Source organism: Eubalaena glacialis, chromosome 1 (assembly GCF_028564815.1).
Source record: "Eubalaena glacialis isolate mEubGla1 chromosome 1, mEubGla1.1.hap2.+ XY, whole genome shotgun sequence".
NCBI classification, from domain to species: Eukaryota; Metazoa; Chordata; class Mammalia; order Artiodactyla; family Balaenidae; genus Eubalaena; species Eubalaena glacialis.
The window spans coordinates 14,243,513-14,264,091 of record NC_083716.1 but is presented as its reverse complement, the minus strand read 5'-3'; the positions used below and the strand labels follow the sequence as shown (position 1 = coordinate 14,264,091).

At 48.3% G+C, this 20,579-nt stretch overlaps 1 protein-coding gene across 1 annotated transcript in view; it reads right to left on the bottom strand.

Annotated features, from left to right (window-relative positions):
* The window catches only part of HSPA12A (heat shock protein family A (Hsp70) member 12A), a 67,656-nt gene that overhangs the window by 19,017 nt on the left and 28,060 nt on the right, over positions 1-20,579 (bottom strand). Inside the window, exons 2-6 of the mRNA XM_061191030.1 lie at positions 14,082-14,167; positions 12,451-12,578; positions 8,654-8,840; positions 5,984-6,088; positions 52-168 (exon numbers count right to left, since the gene is read on the bottom strand). Of these exons, the coding sequence (XP_061047013.1) occupies positions 52-168; positions 5,984-6,088; positions 8,654-8,840; positions 12,451-12,578; positions 14,082-14,167 (623 nt within the window). The remainder of the gene's footprint in view (positions 1-51; positions 169-5,983; positions 6,089-8,653; positions 8,841-12,450; positions 12,579-14,081; positions 14,168-20,579) is intronic.

Genomic DNA, 20,579 nt, shown 5'->3' with positions numbered 1-20,579 from the left:
GCCACCGCCAGGTGCATCTTGGGCCCTGCCCGCCCCCAGCCCCGCACTTACCTGGTAGGCAGCTTGTCTCATGAACTGCTTGGCGGGCTGTTTCCAGATGGCAGGCACTGTGATAACCCATCTGACATCAGAGTTCTCGAACTCTGAACCAGTCTGATCGCTCAGCTCCTAAAGCCAAGGAAAATGCAGCAGGTCAAGTGGACAGAGCTGGTCCTCCTGTGGCTTTGCTGAAAATCCAGGCTTCCTGGCCGTGAACTCTCGGGGCGTCTATTCCACAGCCCCCCGAACTTATCAGCGTCAGGAACAAGAGTCTGTTTTCTGAATATACAGCAAACAGGGAGCTCCCAGCTCCTTCCATTCCCTAGATGTGGCTGCAGGTGGGAGATGGGCAGATCTGAGGCCTTTGGCCACTTCCTAGTCATGTGATTTAGGGCAAGTGACAACCTCTCAGGCCTCAGCTTCCTTATCTGTGCAGTAGGGATAATAATAAGCTCATACAGTTATTGGGAGGATTGATAATTTCCTGAGAGCTACACTTCCTGACAGCTTGCTCCAGTGTCAACCTTGTTAAGCCCTTTCCATACCTCAACCTCATTAATCCACTTGAGAATCCTGTTAGGAAGAGATTAGCACTGCCCCTCTTCTACAGGTGGCAAACTAAGGCCTAGATACGTTCGGTATCTTTGTGATGATTGCCCAGCTAGAAAGTAGCAGAGCCAAAGTTTGGACCCAGATGCAGGTCTATCTTGACTTGAAAGGCCAAGGTCTTAACTAAATTTTTACTTTTGGTCTCGTATCTGAACAGTGCCTGGCCCACAGGAATGCTTAACGACTGGTAGCATTTGTTATCAGAGTTGTCACTGTCACCCACCTTACTGCAGGCCCAGCACATCAGTGGAGTTTTCCTGGCAAGATGGGAAGGGTAGGAACAACACGACCTAAGCAAGAACCGTGCTGCCCTTGACTTTCAGTTAATGTAAAACCTATCTACAAAACAGAAACAGACTCACAGACATAGAGCTCAGACTTGTGGTTGCCAAGGGCGGAGGGGTGGGGAGGTAGGGGAGAGAGAGGGATGGGCTGGGAGTTTGGGGTTGGTAAATGCAAACTATTGCATTTAGAATGGATAAACAACAAGGTCCTACTGTATACGCAATCTCCTGGGATAAACCATAAAGGAAAATAATATTAAAAAAAAAAAAGGATGTTTATATGTGTATAGCTGAGTCACTTTGCTGTACAGCAGAGATGGGCACAACATTGTAAATCAACTCTTCTTCAAAAAAAAGAAAATCAGTGGGACCCATGTGGATAAACAGGACGGGTGGAAGCATCAGAGGTTTCCACCAGGCCCAGGTAGACAAAATATGTCTCTAGAATAGCTCTCAGACTCAGTATTCCCACCGGTAAAATGGGAAGAATAACACTAACCCACAGCATTACTGGCAAGATTAAAGGAGAACACACAGGGAACATCCGGCCCAGAGAAGACCTCTGATTGATGCTTGTTCCTCCCTTCTCCTCCCCTCCTGTTGCCACATTCACCAGACAAATCTGAAATCAAACCTAAACACACACTAATGAGCTTCTGCATCAAAGTCCACTCTGGGGACATGTTTCAGAAGATTAATAGGCTGGCGATTTTTTTTCTAATGGGTATCTCATTTTCTCTATTGTTTCACATAGTTATCTTGGGGCTGACCCACCCTCTCACTGAACTAACTTCCTCTTTGATCAGTAAATTTTTTTTCCCTTTTAAAAAAAACTTTTCACGTTTCATTGTGAGAAAATACACGTAACATAAAATTCACCATCTTAACCATTTATAAGTGTGTGGTTCAGTACATTCACTAAACTTTTTTTAATAAACGTGTTTTTAAAAACATCTCTGCTTTAGACCAACGTGAAACAACCTTTTATTTTTTTAAATTGAGGCATAACTGATTTACAATGTTGTGTAAATTGCTGGTGTACAGCAAAGCAATTCAGATAGATATATATAGATATATATATATGAATGAATATATATAGAGATATATATATGAATGAATATATATATGAACATATATATATATATATATATATATATGTTCTTTTTCAGATTCTTTTCCATTATAGGTTATTATAAGATATCGAATATAGCTCCCTGTGCTATACAGTAGGTCCTTGTTGTTTACTTATTTCATATATAGTACTGTCAAACTCCTAATTTAAATCCCAAACTCCTAATTTATCCCTCCCCACCCCTTTCCCCTTTGGTAACCATAAGTTTGTTTTCTATGTCTGTGGGTCTGTTTCTATTTTATATATAAGTTCATTTGTATCATTTTTTTAGATTCCACATATAAATGACATATGATATTTGTCTTTCTCTGTCTGACTTACTTCACTTAGTGTGATAATCTCTAGGTCCATCCATGTTGCTCCAAATCACCTTATTTCATTCTTTTTAATGGCTAATATTCCATTGTATATATGTACCACATCTTCTTTATCCATTCATCTGTCGATGGACATTTAGGTTACGTCCACGTCTTTGCTATTGTAAATAGTGCTGCTATGAACACTAGGGTGCATGTATCTTTTTGAATTTGCATGTATCTTTTCAGGATATTTGTCCAGGCGTGGGATTGCTGGTGAAAGAGCCATTTTTTGTTTGTGTTTATTTTCGTTTTTTTAATCATGTTTTATTTCCTTGCAGGTCTGCACTGGGCTTTAAAAGCAGGTGAGCATGTGATGGGTTGGGAGGGATTCTAAGCGTGGTGCCTATAACCATCCAGGCTATTTTAAACTCTTTAAACAGGAAAAGGCTCAAAGATGAATGATGGGCTTCCCTGGCCGTATGGAAAGTTGTCTGATGAACTCTTTGTTCGCCAGCGGGTGGAGATCAGCTTGGAAGGGAAGGGACCTGGCACTGACTGAGCATCTCACGTCAGGCACTTTCACTGACTGTCCCTCGTGAATAGTGAGACTGCTCCAGGGACGTGACTTCTGAGATATTCTACTTGAGCTTATTCTGGTCCAACATGCAATAGTCCCCCTCTGCACTGAGCCCACCTGCCCCTCAAACACCAGCCAGCCCCTGACACAGGGCCTAGTTCCTATACACCTCCTCAAACAGCTCTTCTGCATGGAATTTCTTTACAACGTGTTCCCTGCTCGGAGAAGGTTCTGGAAGCTTCTGGCTGAGCCGACAGGTCCACAACCACCCACCCACCTAAGCCCGTGCCTGACCTCTGCCCCCTCCACCTCCTCCCTCCCTTGCGAGATGGTCTGTTCATGCCTTTCTTCTTGGCCAACTTGAAAAACACTCCAGTGTCGTGGACGTTCTCAAGTTCTACATTTTCCCTGAGTCCCCATGGCTGCTCCTCTTATTCCGGAGGCCCCCACCTCCCTCTGTGCCTTCATCTTTCTCCAGGCACTGAGCCCATCCCTCTGAGATCCTTCTCTTCAGGCCGACGGAGGTCCACCTCCTCTCCTGCTTCACTGTCTCCTGGACCAATGGCGGCTTCCCTTCCGAAGGTCCCCGCTGGCCTTACTGCTCCTGCCTCTGGCTGGTCACCACCTTCTTCCTGAAGCGAACCCAGCCCATCTCCCTCCCACTTCCTCGCTTAGAATCCTCTCCCCACCCCTTTTCAAAGAAGAATTTTTTCCCAGGAACCACTCCCTCCCTCCACCCCACCACCTTTATCTCCCTGGTTTTCATGTTCCTCAAATGACCCCACAGTTGGAGTCTCGGCCTCGCCCTCAGCCCTCGGACAGACCTGCTTCAGGATCTTGGTGAGCTGCTAACATATCACTCTCCTCCAACTGCAGGCCCTCGGAACCACGTGGTCTCCCCTCCTCTAACGCTATCCTTGTGGCCATGGCAACCCCTGCGATAAATCCTTTGAGGGCTCCCCACGACCCAGGAAGAATTCCTTCGCCTGGCCTTCGAGGCTTCACAGGATCTCGTCCGGAGCTCGCTGTTCCTGCTCTCTCTGTAGCCTTGCCCTTCGCCTGCTCCAAACTGCCTGCTTCCCACAGCGGTTTGCTATGTTTTCTTTCCCCTGAGCTGTGCCTGGGCCGTTCCACCAGCGCAGAACACCCGCCCTTCCAGCTGCTGCCTGTCAGAGGCCCGCGATCCCTCTCCTCGGGGGAGGATTCCCTGCTGCTGCCCTTGGGCAGAACCTCTGCCTTCACCGAACACTCAACACCCACGGTTACCCCCTCACGACACCCACCCATCGACTGTATGCACTGGGTTTGTTTCCACGTGGCCAGAACTTGCATAGCACCTGGCACACAAAAAGTACTCAAAACAAGAGGTACTTGAACAGATGAAAGCAGTGTTACGACCTCACTTCTTTGGCTCCCTCTAGCCCTATTTCTAGAATTCTATTCTACTCTATTTCTAGAATTCACTAAATTTCTTCTAGCGATCACATAATACCAAATGCTTCTGAAGTTCCCAATTCTTTTTGGATAGAGTTCAATACACGAGGCTCTTGAATCATCTGATCTACACCCACACGTCACCATGCCTATGGGAGGGGACACTGAGTGGATGGCTATATTCCATTTGGAAATTAGCCATTTTCTTAATTCTGGGCCATCACTGAACAAACCTTTGCAAGGGCAAACCAAGGGGGCTTATTCACCTGGTCAGCTTCTTCCATGGGGTCTGGGGTGGGGGGCATGGAGGAGAGGGGGGACAGCAGCAACTATTTACCAAGTAAATAGTTGCTGAGCCCCCAGGGAGGCATTTAACATCTAATATTTCACTTACTATCAAACGACCCACGAGGCACAGTTACCTGCCCCCCTTTTCATGTTAGGAACGTGGGCATCACAGAGAACGAGCACCTCGCCCAAGATCGCACAGCTGTTGCATGTGTCTCCTGCCCTTCTTTCTTTTGTTTGTTTTACTGAGGTATAATTCACATACCGTAAAATTCACCTTTTTAAAGTGCACAGTTTGGGACTTCCCTGGTGGTGCAATGGACACGGGTTCACGGCCAACGCAAGGGACGCGTTGGTCCAGGACGATCCCACGTTTCTGCAGAGCAACTAAGCCCGTGTGCCGAGACTACTGAGCCTGCGCTCTAGAGCCCGCAAGCCACAACTACTGAAGCCCTTGTGCCACAACTACTGAAGCCCACGTGCCTAGAGCCCGTGCTCTGCAACAAGAGAAGCCACCGCAATGAGAAGCCCACACACCACAACGAAGAGTAGCCCCCGCTCGCCGCAACTAGAGAAAGCCCGCGCACAGCAACGAAGACCCAACGCAGCCAAAAAAATAAAATACAAAAGTGCACAATTCAGTGGGTTTTAGTATATTCACAAGGTTGTGCAACCACCCCCGCTATCTAACTTCATCACCCCCCTAAAGAAACCCATACCCCCTGGCAGTCACTCCTCTGTCACTCCCCCAGCCGCTGGCAACCACTAGTCTACTTTCTGTCTCTATGGATTTGCCTCTTCTGAACACTTCCTACAAATGGAATCATACAGTATGTGGCCTTTTGTATCTGGCTTCTTTCACTTAGCATAATGTTTTCAAGGTCCATCCATGCCATAGCAGGTGTCAGTACTTCATTCCTTTCTAAGGCTGAATAATATTGCAGTGTATGGGTGAATCCCATTTAGTTAACCATTCATCCACTGATGGACATTGGGGTTGTTTCTGCTTTTTGGTTATTATGAATAGTGCTGCTAGAAACATTCATGTACAAGTCTTTGTGTGAACATATGCTTTCGTTTCTCTTGGTACATACCTAGGCTTGGAACCGCTGGGCAGACAGTCACTCCGTGTTTAACCTTTTGAGGAACTGCCAGGCCGTTTTCCACAGCAGCTGCACCATTTTCCCTTCCCACCAGCAGTGCACAAGGGCACATCCTGCTTTCTGAATACAAAGCCCACATTCTCTCCCCCGAGGCTGTCCCTGCTCCCCTAGCTGGCAGGTGCCCCCTACTCGCAGCTCAGGCTCTGGCATGTACCTACCTTCAGCGCCTGTTCCTTAAAGTACTGCAGGGCATAAGCAAAGATTTCAAGGGCTTTGATTTTCTTGCCATTTGCTGCCGTCAGGTCTGTATCCATGGTGAGGTCCTAGAGCCAGGACAGGAATGAAACAGTAAGAAGAAGGAGAGACATGCCTTCTGGCTTTAAGCACTGTCACTTGGAGACCTGGGGAACCCAGCGAACCATGTTTGTGTTTCCTGGTGTTTGAGGGGCAGACTAGGATGGCACGTCCCCCAGGACAGGGCTGGCAGCAAAGTCCCCTTATTGTGTAGGTGGCCCTGGCTGCTCCCCTCAGCCCCCACCTCCACTGCTCCCTCCCTCCCTCCCTCCCTCTTTTCCTCTCTCCCCTGGATCCTCTGGGGGCAGAGGTTTCAGGGCAGCAACAGAGCCCAGGAAGAAAAAAAAAAAAGGCAGCAGACGCCACTCCCGATGCAATTTACATACTATTTCCACATGACACACATGGTCACCCTTGGGAGCCCCCCTAATGGAAGCCTAGATAATCATACCAAATCGCTGACATGCACGGTGCTAAACAGACACGAAGCTTTCACTACCCGATGAGCTGCCAACCAAGTCACAAAAATAGAAGAGCTCCTATTTTAAGGCTTGTGCTGCCTAATCCACTGGGAGCCCAGCATCATTGCCTTCCTTCCTCTGCCAGAAGCTACAGCAGTTGCTGAGGGCAGTCCTTGGGTGTAAGATGCTCCGTGAGATGCCGGATGGACTGCGGTCATTAAAAAATGATGAAAATATGGGGCTTCCCTGGTGGCGCAGTGGTTGAGAATCCGCCTGCCAGTGCAGGGGACACGGGTTCGAGCCCTGGTCTGGGAAGATCCCACATGCCGCGGAGCGACTGGGCCCGTGGGCCACAACTGCTGAGCCTGCGCGTCTGGAGCCTGTGCTCTGCAACAAGAGAGGCCGCGATAGTGAGAGGCCCGCGCACCGCGATGAGGAGGGGCCCCCACTTGCCGCAACTGGAGAAAGCCCTCGCACAGAAACAAAGACCCAACACAGCCAAAAATAAATAAATAAATAAATAATAATTAAAAAAAAAAAGAATCACCTGGAAGCCTTGTTAAAACACATATTGCTCCCCAACCCTAGAATTTAAAAAAAAAAAAAAAAAATGATGAAAATAGTCCCCAGAGGGTGGGAACGGGCAGAGAGGGGAGCAATCATCAGGAGGAAACCCCCAAGTCTCCTGGAACCAGAAGACGCATTGCCACCAGGGAAAAAAATCAGTGCGGTCTCTGGATTGATCCAGGCTGGGTAATTAGTCTTTGCCTTTGGAGCGTGAAGGGGTATCAAGCAGCTGAACTGGCCTTGTGGGGCCTGCCCATCATCCTGACCCCTCCACACATGCTCACTCCTCCCACAGCTGGGGCTCAGCAAAGACACCCCAGCTTCGGGGTGGTGGCTCCCAGGCGGCTTCCAGGCATCAGGAAGCCACAGGCTTGGAATTGAAAAATTCAAATTGAAAAAATTCCTGGGCTTCCACCTGCAGGAGATTCCTGTTGGGCACTGAATCCCATCAGGTGAAACAGGAAGGATGGATTTTGAGCTGAAGTCAGTGTGCTTCAGAGAGAGACACACACACGGATGAGCACCGAGCCCTGGAAGGCAGGGTGCTGGCTGCAGGGTTTCCCAGTAACATTTGTTTTGTCATCTGCAAACACTTAACAAGCAGACATATGAAAGCAATAAATAATAGGAGCTAGCAATTGACTTTAACTAACTAAGGACCGACCGGCAACGTTCTAAGAGCTTTGTGTATTTTGATTCCTTTAATCCTTACAACATCCCCATAAGAAAAGCACTCTCCATGTCTCCATTTCACAGATAAGGTAAAGCAAGGCAAGGAGAGTCTAAGTGACTTGGATTAAGTATCTCAAAGGTGTCAGAGGCGGGATTTAAACCCAGGCCATCTGGCCTCAGGGTCTGTGGTCTTAAACACTATCACCATCCTGCATCTCTAAGTACTGAGAGTTAAGGAAAATTTAAGGGATAAAATGCTTAAATTGAAAAAATTTTATCCTATGGCCCAACATTTCGATGAAGCTTGGGGGAGGGTGCTCATCAACTTGGCCATCTTACAAAACCCTGGCAAGTTGGAAGCAGAACTACTTCAGGCATTGGGCCTCCAACTATTGGGCGCTTGATCTCCTGAGCTACCTCCTTCCCCACATAGAAGGTTAATGAGCCAGTTGTTGCTGGTTGTTACTTCCAAACTGGTTAGTTATAACCACTAGCCTGAGCCCCCAAAATGCTCCCTCGTCCCCGAGTCCTTCCTTCAGGATTCCTTGATCTCCCAACAATCCTGCAGGTGAAGGGGGAGCTCCTGGCACAGCAGGGGGCTCCCAGCCCCCTAACGCCTGTGCTCCAGCCAGCCAGGGTCTCTCTGACTGGTCAATTTCCAAAGCAAACAACTTGCTAAATAAACATTCTGAATATCTCCCTGCCCATGCGTAGGTCAGAAAGTGCTGTGTGTTCCACAGAAGTGTTGTGTGCTCCAGGTTGTTTCTAAAATCAAGGTGAATGGACCTTCATTTCTGCTTGGGAGAAACCTGAGGGCCCCCAAGGTCTGGAAAGGCTGGAGGAACCTCGGCTCTCGAATGCGGAGGACTTGGGGCCAGGGAGAGGCTGGCTTACCCCGGTGGTGTGCAGCTTCATCTTGAACTTCTCCAGGTACAGCCACTGCTTGGCCTCACTGGGATCCAGGTCGTGGTAAAAGTCCCTGGCGGCATACCCGAAACCGTGGAACTTCCTCTCCGGAGTCAACAAGATGGTGGTCGGAGTCTTCTGGTTGGACACCCCAGGGTCGCCTCCTTCCCACCGCCTGCCACCAAGGAAAGGCAGAGGTCATGGGCCTTCTTGCGTAATCCCAATGCAGGCAGCACTGATGTGAGCACCTACTGTGTGCATGGCTATTACAGATGTGAGTGCCCATGGTGGCTGCCAAAGGTGCCCTCTGGTTGAGCTGGTTGAGTAGTGACTAGAGACACAGCTTCAGTTAATAAGAAAAACGAAAGGGACAAGTGCCAGGTTCTTGCTCAGTAACTAAGTCTGCTTCATCCTTTCAGCGTTTACTGAGCATCTACTGTGTGCCAGTTGCTAGCGACACAGAGATGAAACATTTATGTCTCTGCCTTCAAATAACTCACAACCTAGTAGGTAATGGGTTTTTTTTTTGTTGTTTGCTTGGCTTGGGTTTTGGTTCTTTAATTTGCAAGCACTCAATAGCAGATGGATAGCTGGTTTGCATCCTCTTTGAAACAGGTAGGGTATAAACGAACACATAAATACCTGCCTCATCAGATGGAAATGAGGGGCCCAGAGAAATGTCCCAGAGGGGTCAGAGGAGACAGAGGTGCCAGAGATGGGGCCTTGGAAAGAAGGCAGGGCTCAGGAGAGACTTGATGCTGAAGGAGGGAAGGACGCTGCAGGCTGCTCTGAGGTGGGCAAGCTAAGTGACTGTGTAGGTTGGAGAAAGCGTGTAAATGAGAAGAGTGATTGTGTACATGTGTGAAAAACGAGATTGGGAAGGTGGTAGGAACCAGGCTGAAGAGAACGCTGAGGAGTGAGAGATTTAATCAGTGAGTAACAGGGAAGCACTAAAGGTTTTAGAGCAGGGGCAGGACAGAATCAGAGCTACTGTTGACCGTTGACCGGAGCGAACTGGGCTAAAGGGCGGGAGACGGGGAGCCAGGAGGCTGAGCAGGAGACTCGGGCCTCGAGGTGAGGGAGCTCGTACAGGGGTACAGAGCCCCGGGAAGAGAGAGAGGGGATGCCGGGGGGGGGGGGCGCTGTCCAGGGGAGAACCGAGCCAAATGGCCCCGGTGGTGAGCAGGTGCAAGGAGCCCCAGAGGTTTCAAGCACGGGAGCCTGGAGGAGACAGCGCCCCTCACAGATGCCAGCAGCCCTGGCCAGGAAGGAGGCAGGAGGAAACGTGGAGAGCTTGATTTGAACGTTCTGGCATCGAACTCCCAGGAGGGGCTTGAAGATACAAGCCTGGGGTTCAGGAAGAGATCCAGGCAGGAAACAGACCTGGGCACCCCCATACTGGGGGGACAGTCACAGCAACAAGGTGGACGAGAGTGCTGACGGGAACCGGGAGGAGGGAAGGAACCATATCCGGCACATCTATATGCTGAAGAGGAGCCAGAAGCGGGGAGGGGAGGATACAGACAGACAGGCAGGCAGATGCGATGGGATTACGTCCCGGAACTGACGGGAGGGGCCATGGAGCAATCAGAGGGTAGGCTGAGCCCCAGCAAAGCTTCCTTCCTTCTCGCAGATAGAAGGAAGGAGAAAAGTAAAGAGAGTGGATGCTTCTCCCTCCTTTGGGGCCACGGCAGAGAAGCCCCGGCTGCCAAGAGGCCAGGGTGCTCTCTCCTCTACCAGGTCCTGGCTCAGCAGCTGGCTCTGGTCCTGCCACTAGCCACATGACCCCTACGAGCAGCCCCTGATGGAGACACATGCCCGAGGGGAAGCACACCTCTCTCCCTGGCCTGCCTTCCTGGGGAGGTGGCTGTACTCCTGGCTGGGCTCTCACCTGCCCCTGACATCACGGTCCAGATGGAGAGCCAACCTCCACCTAGATTTGCCACACAGATGACGCTGGAGTCATCCCTGGCCGGTTTCCCGGTCAAGCCCCATCAGGATGCAGGCTTCTACCCAGGGAGCCAAAGTCCCCATGGTGACCCCATTGAGATGCAGGGATGATCACCAGCCCAGGCAGACACTGGCGCCTGGGCCAGGGGTGCGCTCCACACAACCTTTCAGAAATGGATTTTCCATTACTATTCACACTGACATTTTCAGTAGGTAATGGACTTCCTGAGTTTTTGCCCTTCAAATTTTTAATTCTTCATTCCTATTTAAATACAAACACTTAAACTTTCTCATTCATAATTCTGTCAGTCTGGATCACAGTTATGTTAATATGTTCTGACTGAAATAAAATTCAGGTAGAGCCTCCCTCCAAAAATCTCTACGATAACTAGGATAATGTCCCTAGAGACCCTGAACTCTGGGGATGCTTTGTGAGAATTCCTCCCCAGCAAGTTCAAAGTTATTTTTGCTCTTTTCTTTTTTTTCAGTTTTCGTTGTATGACCATCCTTTTGAAATAACATTTCTTAAAACAACTAGAAGCTGATAAATGTTGATTCTAGCTTTTAATACAGAGCTCTTTTCTTCCCGAGGTTCCCACCTCGGGGGATGGCAGAGCGGACCCTCACAGCATCTGTCCCAACTAACCCGAGGCAGAATCTTGGTTGTGACTGAACACCGAAGGCTATGCTGCAATCAGGGCTCTCTACTAGAACTGGCTTTTTGTTATTTCCTGATGAGACGACACCCACGGGTCTCTGAAGCATCTTGGGACATCCAGTTTTCCAGAGGAAAGGCAGGGCCTAAATCAAGAGTGGGGTAGGGATCACTTTTATCATGACTTATGTTTTAAACAGCACTCTATAAAAAATGCATAAGATCTTATTCTGGGAGTGATAACTAAATTCCACAGTTACCAGCTGAAGGAATTGCAAAGCCCATCACAATGTATCTTCAGAGCCATCCTTGGATTTGGAAAATCAGGGTGATAAATCCCTGGTTCCCAAAGCTTTGAGTGGCCACAGACTGCAAGAAGGCATGAGCCAGTCTGGGGGAGCAGGCACTGGTGCCAGGATAGACCAGGGTCCTCGCAGACAGCTGATCACACGTGGATGGGGTAGACGCCAGGGCTGCTGTGTGCATGAGTCGGGGAGGGGGGGTGGGTGGCGGGGGGGGGGGGGGAGTGGCCCAGGAGACCCAGGGCAGCTTCAGGGTGAAGTTGGCTGAAATTCACCCCGCTCTGCTTTTTCTCAGGCATGGTGCTTTCCACTTCTGGTTTCTGTCATCTCATGACTTCACTTGAAAGAACTAGCACCTTCCCTGCTTACATTTTACTACGTGCTAAGTGTTTGATAGGAAATCTCGTTACATTTGCACACACACTCTGCCAAGCAGGTACTGCCATTATCCCCATTTCACAGATGAGGAAACAGAGCTTTAGAAGGTTCAGCAATTGCCTGAGGTCACACAGTGGTGAGTGGAGGCCTGGATCTCTCCTCCATCACCAGCACCTTATAAGTCAGCACCTCTTACCCAGGCTGCACGCTGGAATCACCTGGTTTCAAAGATACTGTCCAGGTCCTTCCCCAAACCAAGTCAGAATTAAAGCAACACATTTACAGACCAGGAATCTGGAGCCCAGAGATCAGAAGTGGCTTGCCCGAAGTGGCACGGTGAGTTTGGGCCAAGCGGGGCCAGAATCCAGGACCCGCTGACTACGTACCATTCACCTTCTCACTGTACTAATCCCTCTCCCCTCCCCCAAGACCCGCCCCCAAGTCTCCATAGTTATAGCGACCAGCGCCAGCACCTGCCCCTCCCTGCCCACAGCGCTCACCTCATCACATGGATGCATTCTGGCTCCTTGGTGAAGCTGTAGGCATAGCCGCTGGATGTGGTCCCAAAGTCGACAGCCACCACCACGAGAAACGTCTGCTGCTCAGAGACGTTTGGGTCAGCATCGTTCTGCAGATAACCGAGCGGGGTACAGGGAGTGGGTGCGGCAGTCAAGCCAGGCTTTCAGAAGGGTTCCACCCTGCCCTGCTGTGTGCCCACTGTAGACAGAAGCATATTCCACATTCTGGTTCAAGGCTGCCACGTGGTGAGCCCTGGGGAGAGGGCAGGTCTTTCTCAGCCCCTACCTGACTGACTCAGGGAGAAATGGAGGTGTCTCCTGAACAAGGGCCAGGCCACTGGGGAGGGCCCCTGTCTACACTTGCCCACCACTCCCTTTAACAACCGTGCACAAACGTGGCTAATTACGGAAACTCTTCCATCTGGGCTGGAACCCCAGTGGCTCCCTGAGTGACACTGCCCTCTGCCCCCCATTGCCCTCCCCCAGTCCCTGCACAGACCTCCAGACCCTGCTCAGCTGTGCCCTGTGCACCTGCCAGGTGACCCCTCCACCTGCCCGGTCCTGCCATAGCCAGCATATGACCCTGCTAAGTCCTGTCCCCTTGGGGCCCCGAGCCTCTCCTCATCTGTCAAGTGAGTAGGTCAGGCCATTCCAGACTTCCAAAAAATTCTTTAAGCAAATGTAGACTTTTTTTTTTAACATCCACAGAACTTCAAATTATACCAATAATTTTTGGATTTGAAGAGTATTGGTTAGAGCAGGGGGTGAGAGCCCCACGTGTCTGGCCTTTCATCACACTGCCCCCCCATCCCCTTCAGGTTATCCTGAAGCGTTTACAGGGAACCCTCAGGGTACAGAGTTTGAAAACCACAGGATCCAGCTGTTAGGTGACCAAGCCTCTCAGTTTTCCCAAGCCTGAGAGAGTTCCAGGATACAGGCCTTTGCGTGGAAACCAGGACGGTTCCAGGAAAACCAAGACAAGCTGGCGTCCCTACCTAGCGAAGGCTCTGAAGTTCTTCTCAGCAGGGTCTGCTTTGAGGCTCTGAGCAGCTCGTACAAAGCCGCCCTTTCCTCCGGGTACCTCTCTCTGGTTGGCTACATGTAAATCCCTTGAACGGCTGCCCCACAGTATCCACCTTTGAAGTGAGGGGCAGGGCGGGAGCAAATGCCCAGTCTCCAGCCCCCCGCGCTGCCCAGGTCCTCTCTCTCGGGCAAGCTGGTGCAGAAGCAATTACAGCCACAGCTTTTGGTCACGGCGGTTAACTACAGTGGAAAAGCCACTGCATTTCACTGACTCACCCACCAGCCCCAAGTGGCTGCTTCCTCCCGAGAGGATGCCTCGCAGCCTCTGAGCCCTGAATCTTTAAAGAGCTGCTCCCACCCTGCCTGCTCATGTTACCTACACTCAGGCCAATGGCTCCAGAAGCACCAGCCACACCATGGAAAGCCTGTGCTGACCCACAGTGGGGAAGGGGCTTGGTAGGGCTCATGTGGCTGGTACTAGGACAGCTTAATCTCCACCCATGAATGTGAGAAGCCGCTCAGCAGCCCGCCTCTGAAAGCAAAGGTAATCAGCACACGTACCCCCCTCCCCATACACACACATTTCTTACCACAGTGTGGGAAGGGGACAGAGGTGTTATTCCTGTGTCCCCCAGACTCCGGGCTGGAGATGAACATGCAGATGTAGGGGCCATTTCTGAAAGGAAAGACAAGTGCGCTCCTTAGAGGTGGTGTGGACTGAGCCGGAGAGCAGCAGTGAGGGCTGCGTGGCTTTGCTCCTGCAGGGACTGTTGCCCCTGGAAAGCCAGCTAACGTGGGGCGAGGCTGAACTCCAGCCAGAGAGGTAGGGTGTCTGATCTGTCCACCCCCGTATTTGATATTTAAAACTTGACCAAATGAGATGCTCCTTTTCTCCCAGTGACCACCAGGCCTCTCCCTATGTGCCACCCAACTCCCACTTAGCAGAGAGGCTGCCCAGTCCCCAAATCGCCTCGGCACCTGGCTCATGCCCTCTGTAGAGCCAGTCCTTAGCCCAGGCACCACTATGGACCAGAGGAGCCTGTAGCCCCCTGAGATGATGTGCACATTTTTCACGCATTTTCTTGGAAGGGCATCCACAGCTGTCAGGTTCCCAGGGGAGTATGGGACCCCACCCCAAAGATTAACAACCCTAATCGTAAGAATAGAGGACAGGAGTGTGACTTCCAGAAATAATTTCCTTGCTTTGTAGGTGCATCACCTCCTCCCTCCCTCTGGCATGAGGCCCTGCCAGAACAAGGGGAACTCATCTCTCTTCAGTGATGCTGAACGGTTTTGACATTCAATTAAAAAAAAAAAAAAACCATAGCAGAAAGACAGATGGATTAGCATTCCTGGGTCCCCCAGTCGGGGCCCTGCAACAGACACGAGGTCAAATCAGAGAAGAGCCAACAGCAAGGCAGCATGAATATCATGTTGTCGATTCCCCTACTGCTCTTGCAATTACTCAGGCACAGACATTTGTTCTGAAACCTTGCCAGAGCCCCGTGGCTCTCCCCCAGGGATGAGCACCCAAGGAGAAGTCGCCCTGTCCCTGGTCAGTGCTGGAAGCTCCACCCACTCTCCCTGCCCGCTGCCCAGGACTGGCAGGGCCTGCAGAGCAGCGGGACAAGCACCGCAGGCTCCCCCTGCAGACGTGATGGCCAGACCCTGGGCACCAACAAATCTCAGGTACCATCCATTACGTTCTGCAAATACCGCTCCATTCAGTATATAGACTAATACCTGGTGGGGAAAAAATGGGTAATGTGCTACAACAATACCTGTAGTCAAGGAAACCCAGAGGGTATGAGGTATCTGAGAAAGACCCGTCTGCTTCTAGGGAAGCACTAGGAGTGGCTCCATCTGCCTCTGCTTGCCAAATCACTTTGGTTAATCCCACGCGCTTACTGATTTTTTTTTTTTCCTGCTTAGTGAGAACTTAAACAGCATCATTACAGTGGGCACCAAATGGGTTGAGGGAATAAAATGAATCATGAAAGAGTGAATATGAAGCTTCAAATCTGCACAGCCACCTTCCCAATCTGCAGGCGTATGTCCCCTCTCCTCCTGATGAGGCTCAGTTCCAACCTTTGGGAGAAAGGTTCAGAAGCAAGTAAGTACAGAAGCCACAAATCAACTTGTGGGGCCAAGGATTTAAACAGACATTTCTCCAAAGAGCATATACTAATGGTCGATAAGCACGTGAAAGATGCTTAACTCATTAGTCATTAGGGAAATGCACTCATTAGTCATTAGGGAAATCAAAACCACAGTGAGATATTGCTTCACACCCACTAGGATGGCTCTAATTGAAGAGAAAAAAAGGAAATAACAAATGGTGGCAAGGATGTGGAGATATTGGACCCCCTGTATATATCTTGTGGGAATGCAAAATGATACAGCTGCTGTGATAAGCAGCTTGGTAGTTCCTCAAAAAGTCAAATATAGACTTACCATAGACTCAGTTCCACTCCTAGGAATTCCACTCCTAAGTATCTACCCGAAAGAATTGAAAACAGGGATGCTTGTATGTGCGTGTTCACTGCAGCATTATTCACAAAAACCAAAAAGTGAAAACAACCCAAGTATCCATCAACAGACAAATGGATAAACAAAATGTGGTATATCCATTCAATGGAATATTATTCAGCTGTAAAAAGGAATGAAATTCTTACACATGATACACCATGGGTGAACCTAGAAAACATTATGCTAAGTGAAATAAGCTGGACACAAAAGGACAAATACCATATAATGTTTAGAATAGGCAAATTCATAGAGACAGTCAGTAGATTAGAAGTAGCCAGGGGCTAGAGGGAGGAATGGGGAGTACAGAATTTCCGTTTTGGGTGATGAAAAATTTTGGAAAAAGTAGTGACGGTTGCACAACATTGTGAATGTAATTAATGCCACTGATTTGCACACTTAAAAATGGTTAAAATGGCAAATTTTATGTTATATATACTTTACCACAATAAAAAAATTTTATTAAAAAAAACTTGCTCATCTGAGAGGAGAAGCAATGTCCGATTCTACTAGCACCATGGCTCAGTGCTCTTGAAAAGAAAATGGAGACGTGAGCCTGGCTCCTGGACCAGCCGGCTAAACTTCAGCTTCTTTGCTCATCTCCCAGCACAGGGTACCCCCTTCCATAAAAGCAGGGGGAGGTCAGCATCTCCACTTGTGAGTAGTCTGCCCTGCCCCCACCCCGCCTTGGGCAGCCTGCAGAGAGATGCCATCCTGCACTGGGAGCCACCCTCTCTCCACCCGCTACCTGCAAGGCCTGCAGCCATGTGTCCACATTTGCACAGAAGGTTTTGGAAGACACCGAATGTCTAATTGTCCAGAAAATCTGGTGCTGGCAATTAGCAAACAAGCTATTATCTGCAGACAAACCATCCACCCCGCTGTCTGCTTGGTTCTAATTATCCCATCACTCAGCCCTTCTCAGAGCATGTCCTACTGACTCGGAAAATAGCATGTGTTGGGCCACACACTGAACACAGGCCTTGGGCCCCCAGAGGACTCCAGGGAATTTGAAGACAAGAACCAAGGATGTTTTTTGGTTCTCCCTGTACCTCCCTCCCACCCTGCCTCTGGTTCAGTACGAAATAAATCATTTGACTTGCTGATCACTCAGCCAGGCCTAGAGGCAATTGAACTTCATGGATTTTCTCCATTAGAAATTAAAATGCAGCTACATTGTGCGATGATTTAAAACTGATTTGCATAGAAGGTATGGAGGAGTAACATTTTTACAGACACTTGCATATCATGCACACCCACATCTATAGCTCTATAGATCCCAAATCAAAGATAATTCACCAGTTAATGTGCATTGACCCACCACAGAAATATAAAGAGCCTGTAGTGATAACTTTGTTATCAAGCTAATATTTCTTTATTTAACTATTTAAGATGTCAAAAAGGTGCTCAAAAATTTTTAGGGACAAGAATATGGAAAAGCCTACGTTAGCCCCTGCGGGATGTGAGAAGTTTCTGGTGTGCTAATAATCCCAACCAATCTTGAGAGCTTTCATTCAATAGGTAAGTGATTAAGAATAAACACAACAGGGTCAATAGAATATTACCTATTGGTCTATGGATAATTGACAGATCTAAGCTAATAGACAAGAGGAGAGAGTTGATACATGGAATGTCTGTATGTACAAGGTACATGCTGTGTGTCCTGGCTACCAATTAAACCTAGGCCATTATCCACAGTAAGAAACACCAACTGTCATTCACTGTGACCCTGTTTAAGTTTCTCTGTAAAGCCAATATAATAACATCTGCCCCGTGACTGCTCCCGCCTACGTGATATTCCAGTTCAGTACACACAGAGTGACCTGGGCACATCAGGAGCAGAAGAGAAAGGCAAAGCTAAAAGCCCAAGAAGAAGAGAGATTTTTAGAGTGCAGGCTTGGAAGAGAGAAAGGAAGCTGATGAAAAGAAAAGTGATACTCATCTGCAGAGGTAAGGAGAGAAGACTGGTAAAAGAGATTAAAGAAAAATGCTGTACCAGAAGTGTAGTCAAGGGCAGAGCCAAGGGATCAGGGAGTTTTAAGAAATACCTACTTCGCCGTTCCCACAAGATTAAACAGACACTCAAAGCATCTTCCCATTTCAAGCACTAAGTTACTCTGAAATGCAGTAACACAGAGGGATTTGATGATTTCACATCACAGAATCAGAAAAACAAGGAACATTTCAAGAATGCAAACTATCAGCCACAGAATCAAGCCGAGGAGGAAGAGACCAGAAGCTTTCTAGAAAACCAATAGAAAATAATCATCAGGTCTTCTTTGTCATTAGTTTTAGATGATTTACCATTACTTATGTCTTATATACTTACTGTATATAAGTAAGTAATCTTTACTATATATAAGTATATAATCTTTTTTAGTTTAGTGAATATAAAAATAGATACAGGTGTTCCTAGGTTCACTCTTAACCTGGGACTCAGCCCGCAAAACATTCTTCAACCAAGTCATTTGAAAAATAATTTTTGCAGCAAAGAGGGATATATAAATAAATGAAAATATTTATGCAGCCAAGTAGAGGATATAAACAAGTAAAAATAGGATTCAACCAACAAGTCTCCTGCCACAGGATTTTTTAGACCCCAAAGCAGATAGCAGAGGAGAAACTAGTTGAACTTGTGAGGTTAATACTCATCACTTGCCTTAACAGTGTAATAATTAAAATACAGGCTTCATCAGGGTTCCTGCTATAAAACGTGAGACTTGTAAAACCCAGACACATTCTTATTTGCTCCTGGCTCTAATGGCTTTAATCAAAGCAGACACTCCTAAAATAAAAAATAGTCTTAATAAGAGAACCTCAGAGACAGCCATAATTCATGAACTTGCTTGTCAAGCTCTCCTCTGCTGGAGACATTAGTCAGCAAATAGCCGTGAGCAGAATCGTGGACTTTCTGAGATATATAAAATCGATCCTGCTCCATAAATACAACATTTTTAAAGATGAAGACGGAACCATTGGGCTGACTTTATTTTACAAGGCTCCAGGCTCATGTGAAATGACAGGTGGTCTCAAACAATGGAGACTCCCCAGCTTTTTCAAATAGGCCTCCTTGCTAGCTTTTAGATTTATGTTCTATCAAACAAATGCTCAATTTCAAAAGGATTTTTAAGGTCTGGTCCTTATGCTTTTTAAAATGCAGTATATATGTTCATTTCTTTTCTCCTGCTAGCCATGAGATAATAGGTTATTTGCTGACAGTTGCCTAAAATCAGGCCATTTGAAAAAAGCTCTCCCTTTCTCTCTCCTTATATGCCCTCCCTGTAGTGTCACCTTTGAAAATTGATCAGCTCAAGGTCATGTGTAGGTTACTGGCAAATATCTTTTAAGAAGGAAAATTTAAAATTCTTATTACCCTATAACAGGCTGCATGACTAGCTGAACTAATGCATTATTACCGTAAACTGAACTTCCATTTCAGTAAATAATTTATGGGTTTTTTTTTTCAATCACCATGGTTGATGTCCAAAGTAAATGGAAATTTTATTGGTGTGAACTGAGAGACCCTCCTGACTTCAAAGAACACTGAGTGTAAAATAGCTGCTCTCCAAATGCTAAATAACAATTATGGAAATGAGCGTTTATTGCGGCAGAAACCATAGCATCATGCACCAGGGGGCTGCGTCAGGCCCATCCTGACACTGGACAGCAACTTCCAGTAACCCTCCCCATCACTAAATGGATTAGGAGATAAGATGCCCCAGTGAGAGAGAACTGGGGCATCGGGGTTTCCCCAGAGACAGTGAGATCCCCAAGTTCCTGCAACCTCAGTCCATGTGCGGTGGCAGTTCACAATTTCTCTCTTAACCATAGGTTCACAGGAACATGCATGTTCAGGCAGCTGCTGGGGGAGGTGAGGAAATGCCTTCTAGACCAACAGGTCCTCCTACTAATTTTCATGAATTATATTCAGAAACCTCACAGCCTCTGCCCACTGGGACCCAGCATTTGAAGGGGCTCCACCAGATCACCCCATACACAGGATTAAGATACTTTTGTCCACCCAACTTCTCTTTCACAGACTCTGGGCTCATCTGGGCAAGGCCATGCCTTATTTCATCTTTGATTCCTCAGCTCCTGATTTGTCACAGGCACTCAATAAATGTAGGGGGGATGGATGGATGGATAGGTGGTTGGGTGGGTAGATGGATGGATGGATGGGTGGATGGATGGATGGATGGATGGATAGCTGGTTGGGTGGGTAGATGGATGGATGGATGGGTGGACGGATGGATGGATGGGTGGATGGGTGGGCGGATGTTTCTAACGTGTGCCCAAAAGTGGACTCAGTGACTATCCATAGACTTGGAGGGCCACTGAGGTCTTTCCCAACTGAGGCATCATCCCCCGAGTCAGGATATTAGTAACACATATCCTGAGTTACCTCCAACAACGTGGGATCAGCTCTCAAATCACTCCCAGACCTGTCTCTCTCCTCAAATGTCCCCTTTGGTTGGTGCAACCACCATAGCTCCCAGAAGGGAGATTTCCTAGACTTCTCCCTCCCCTCTCATTGCACTCTCAAGCCCTGTCATTCCTACTTC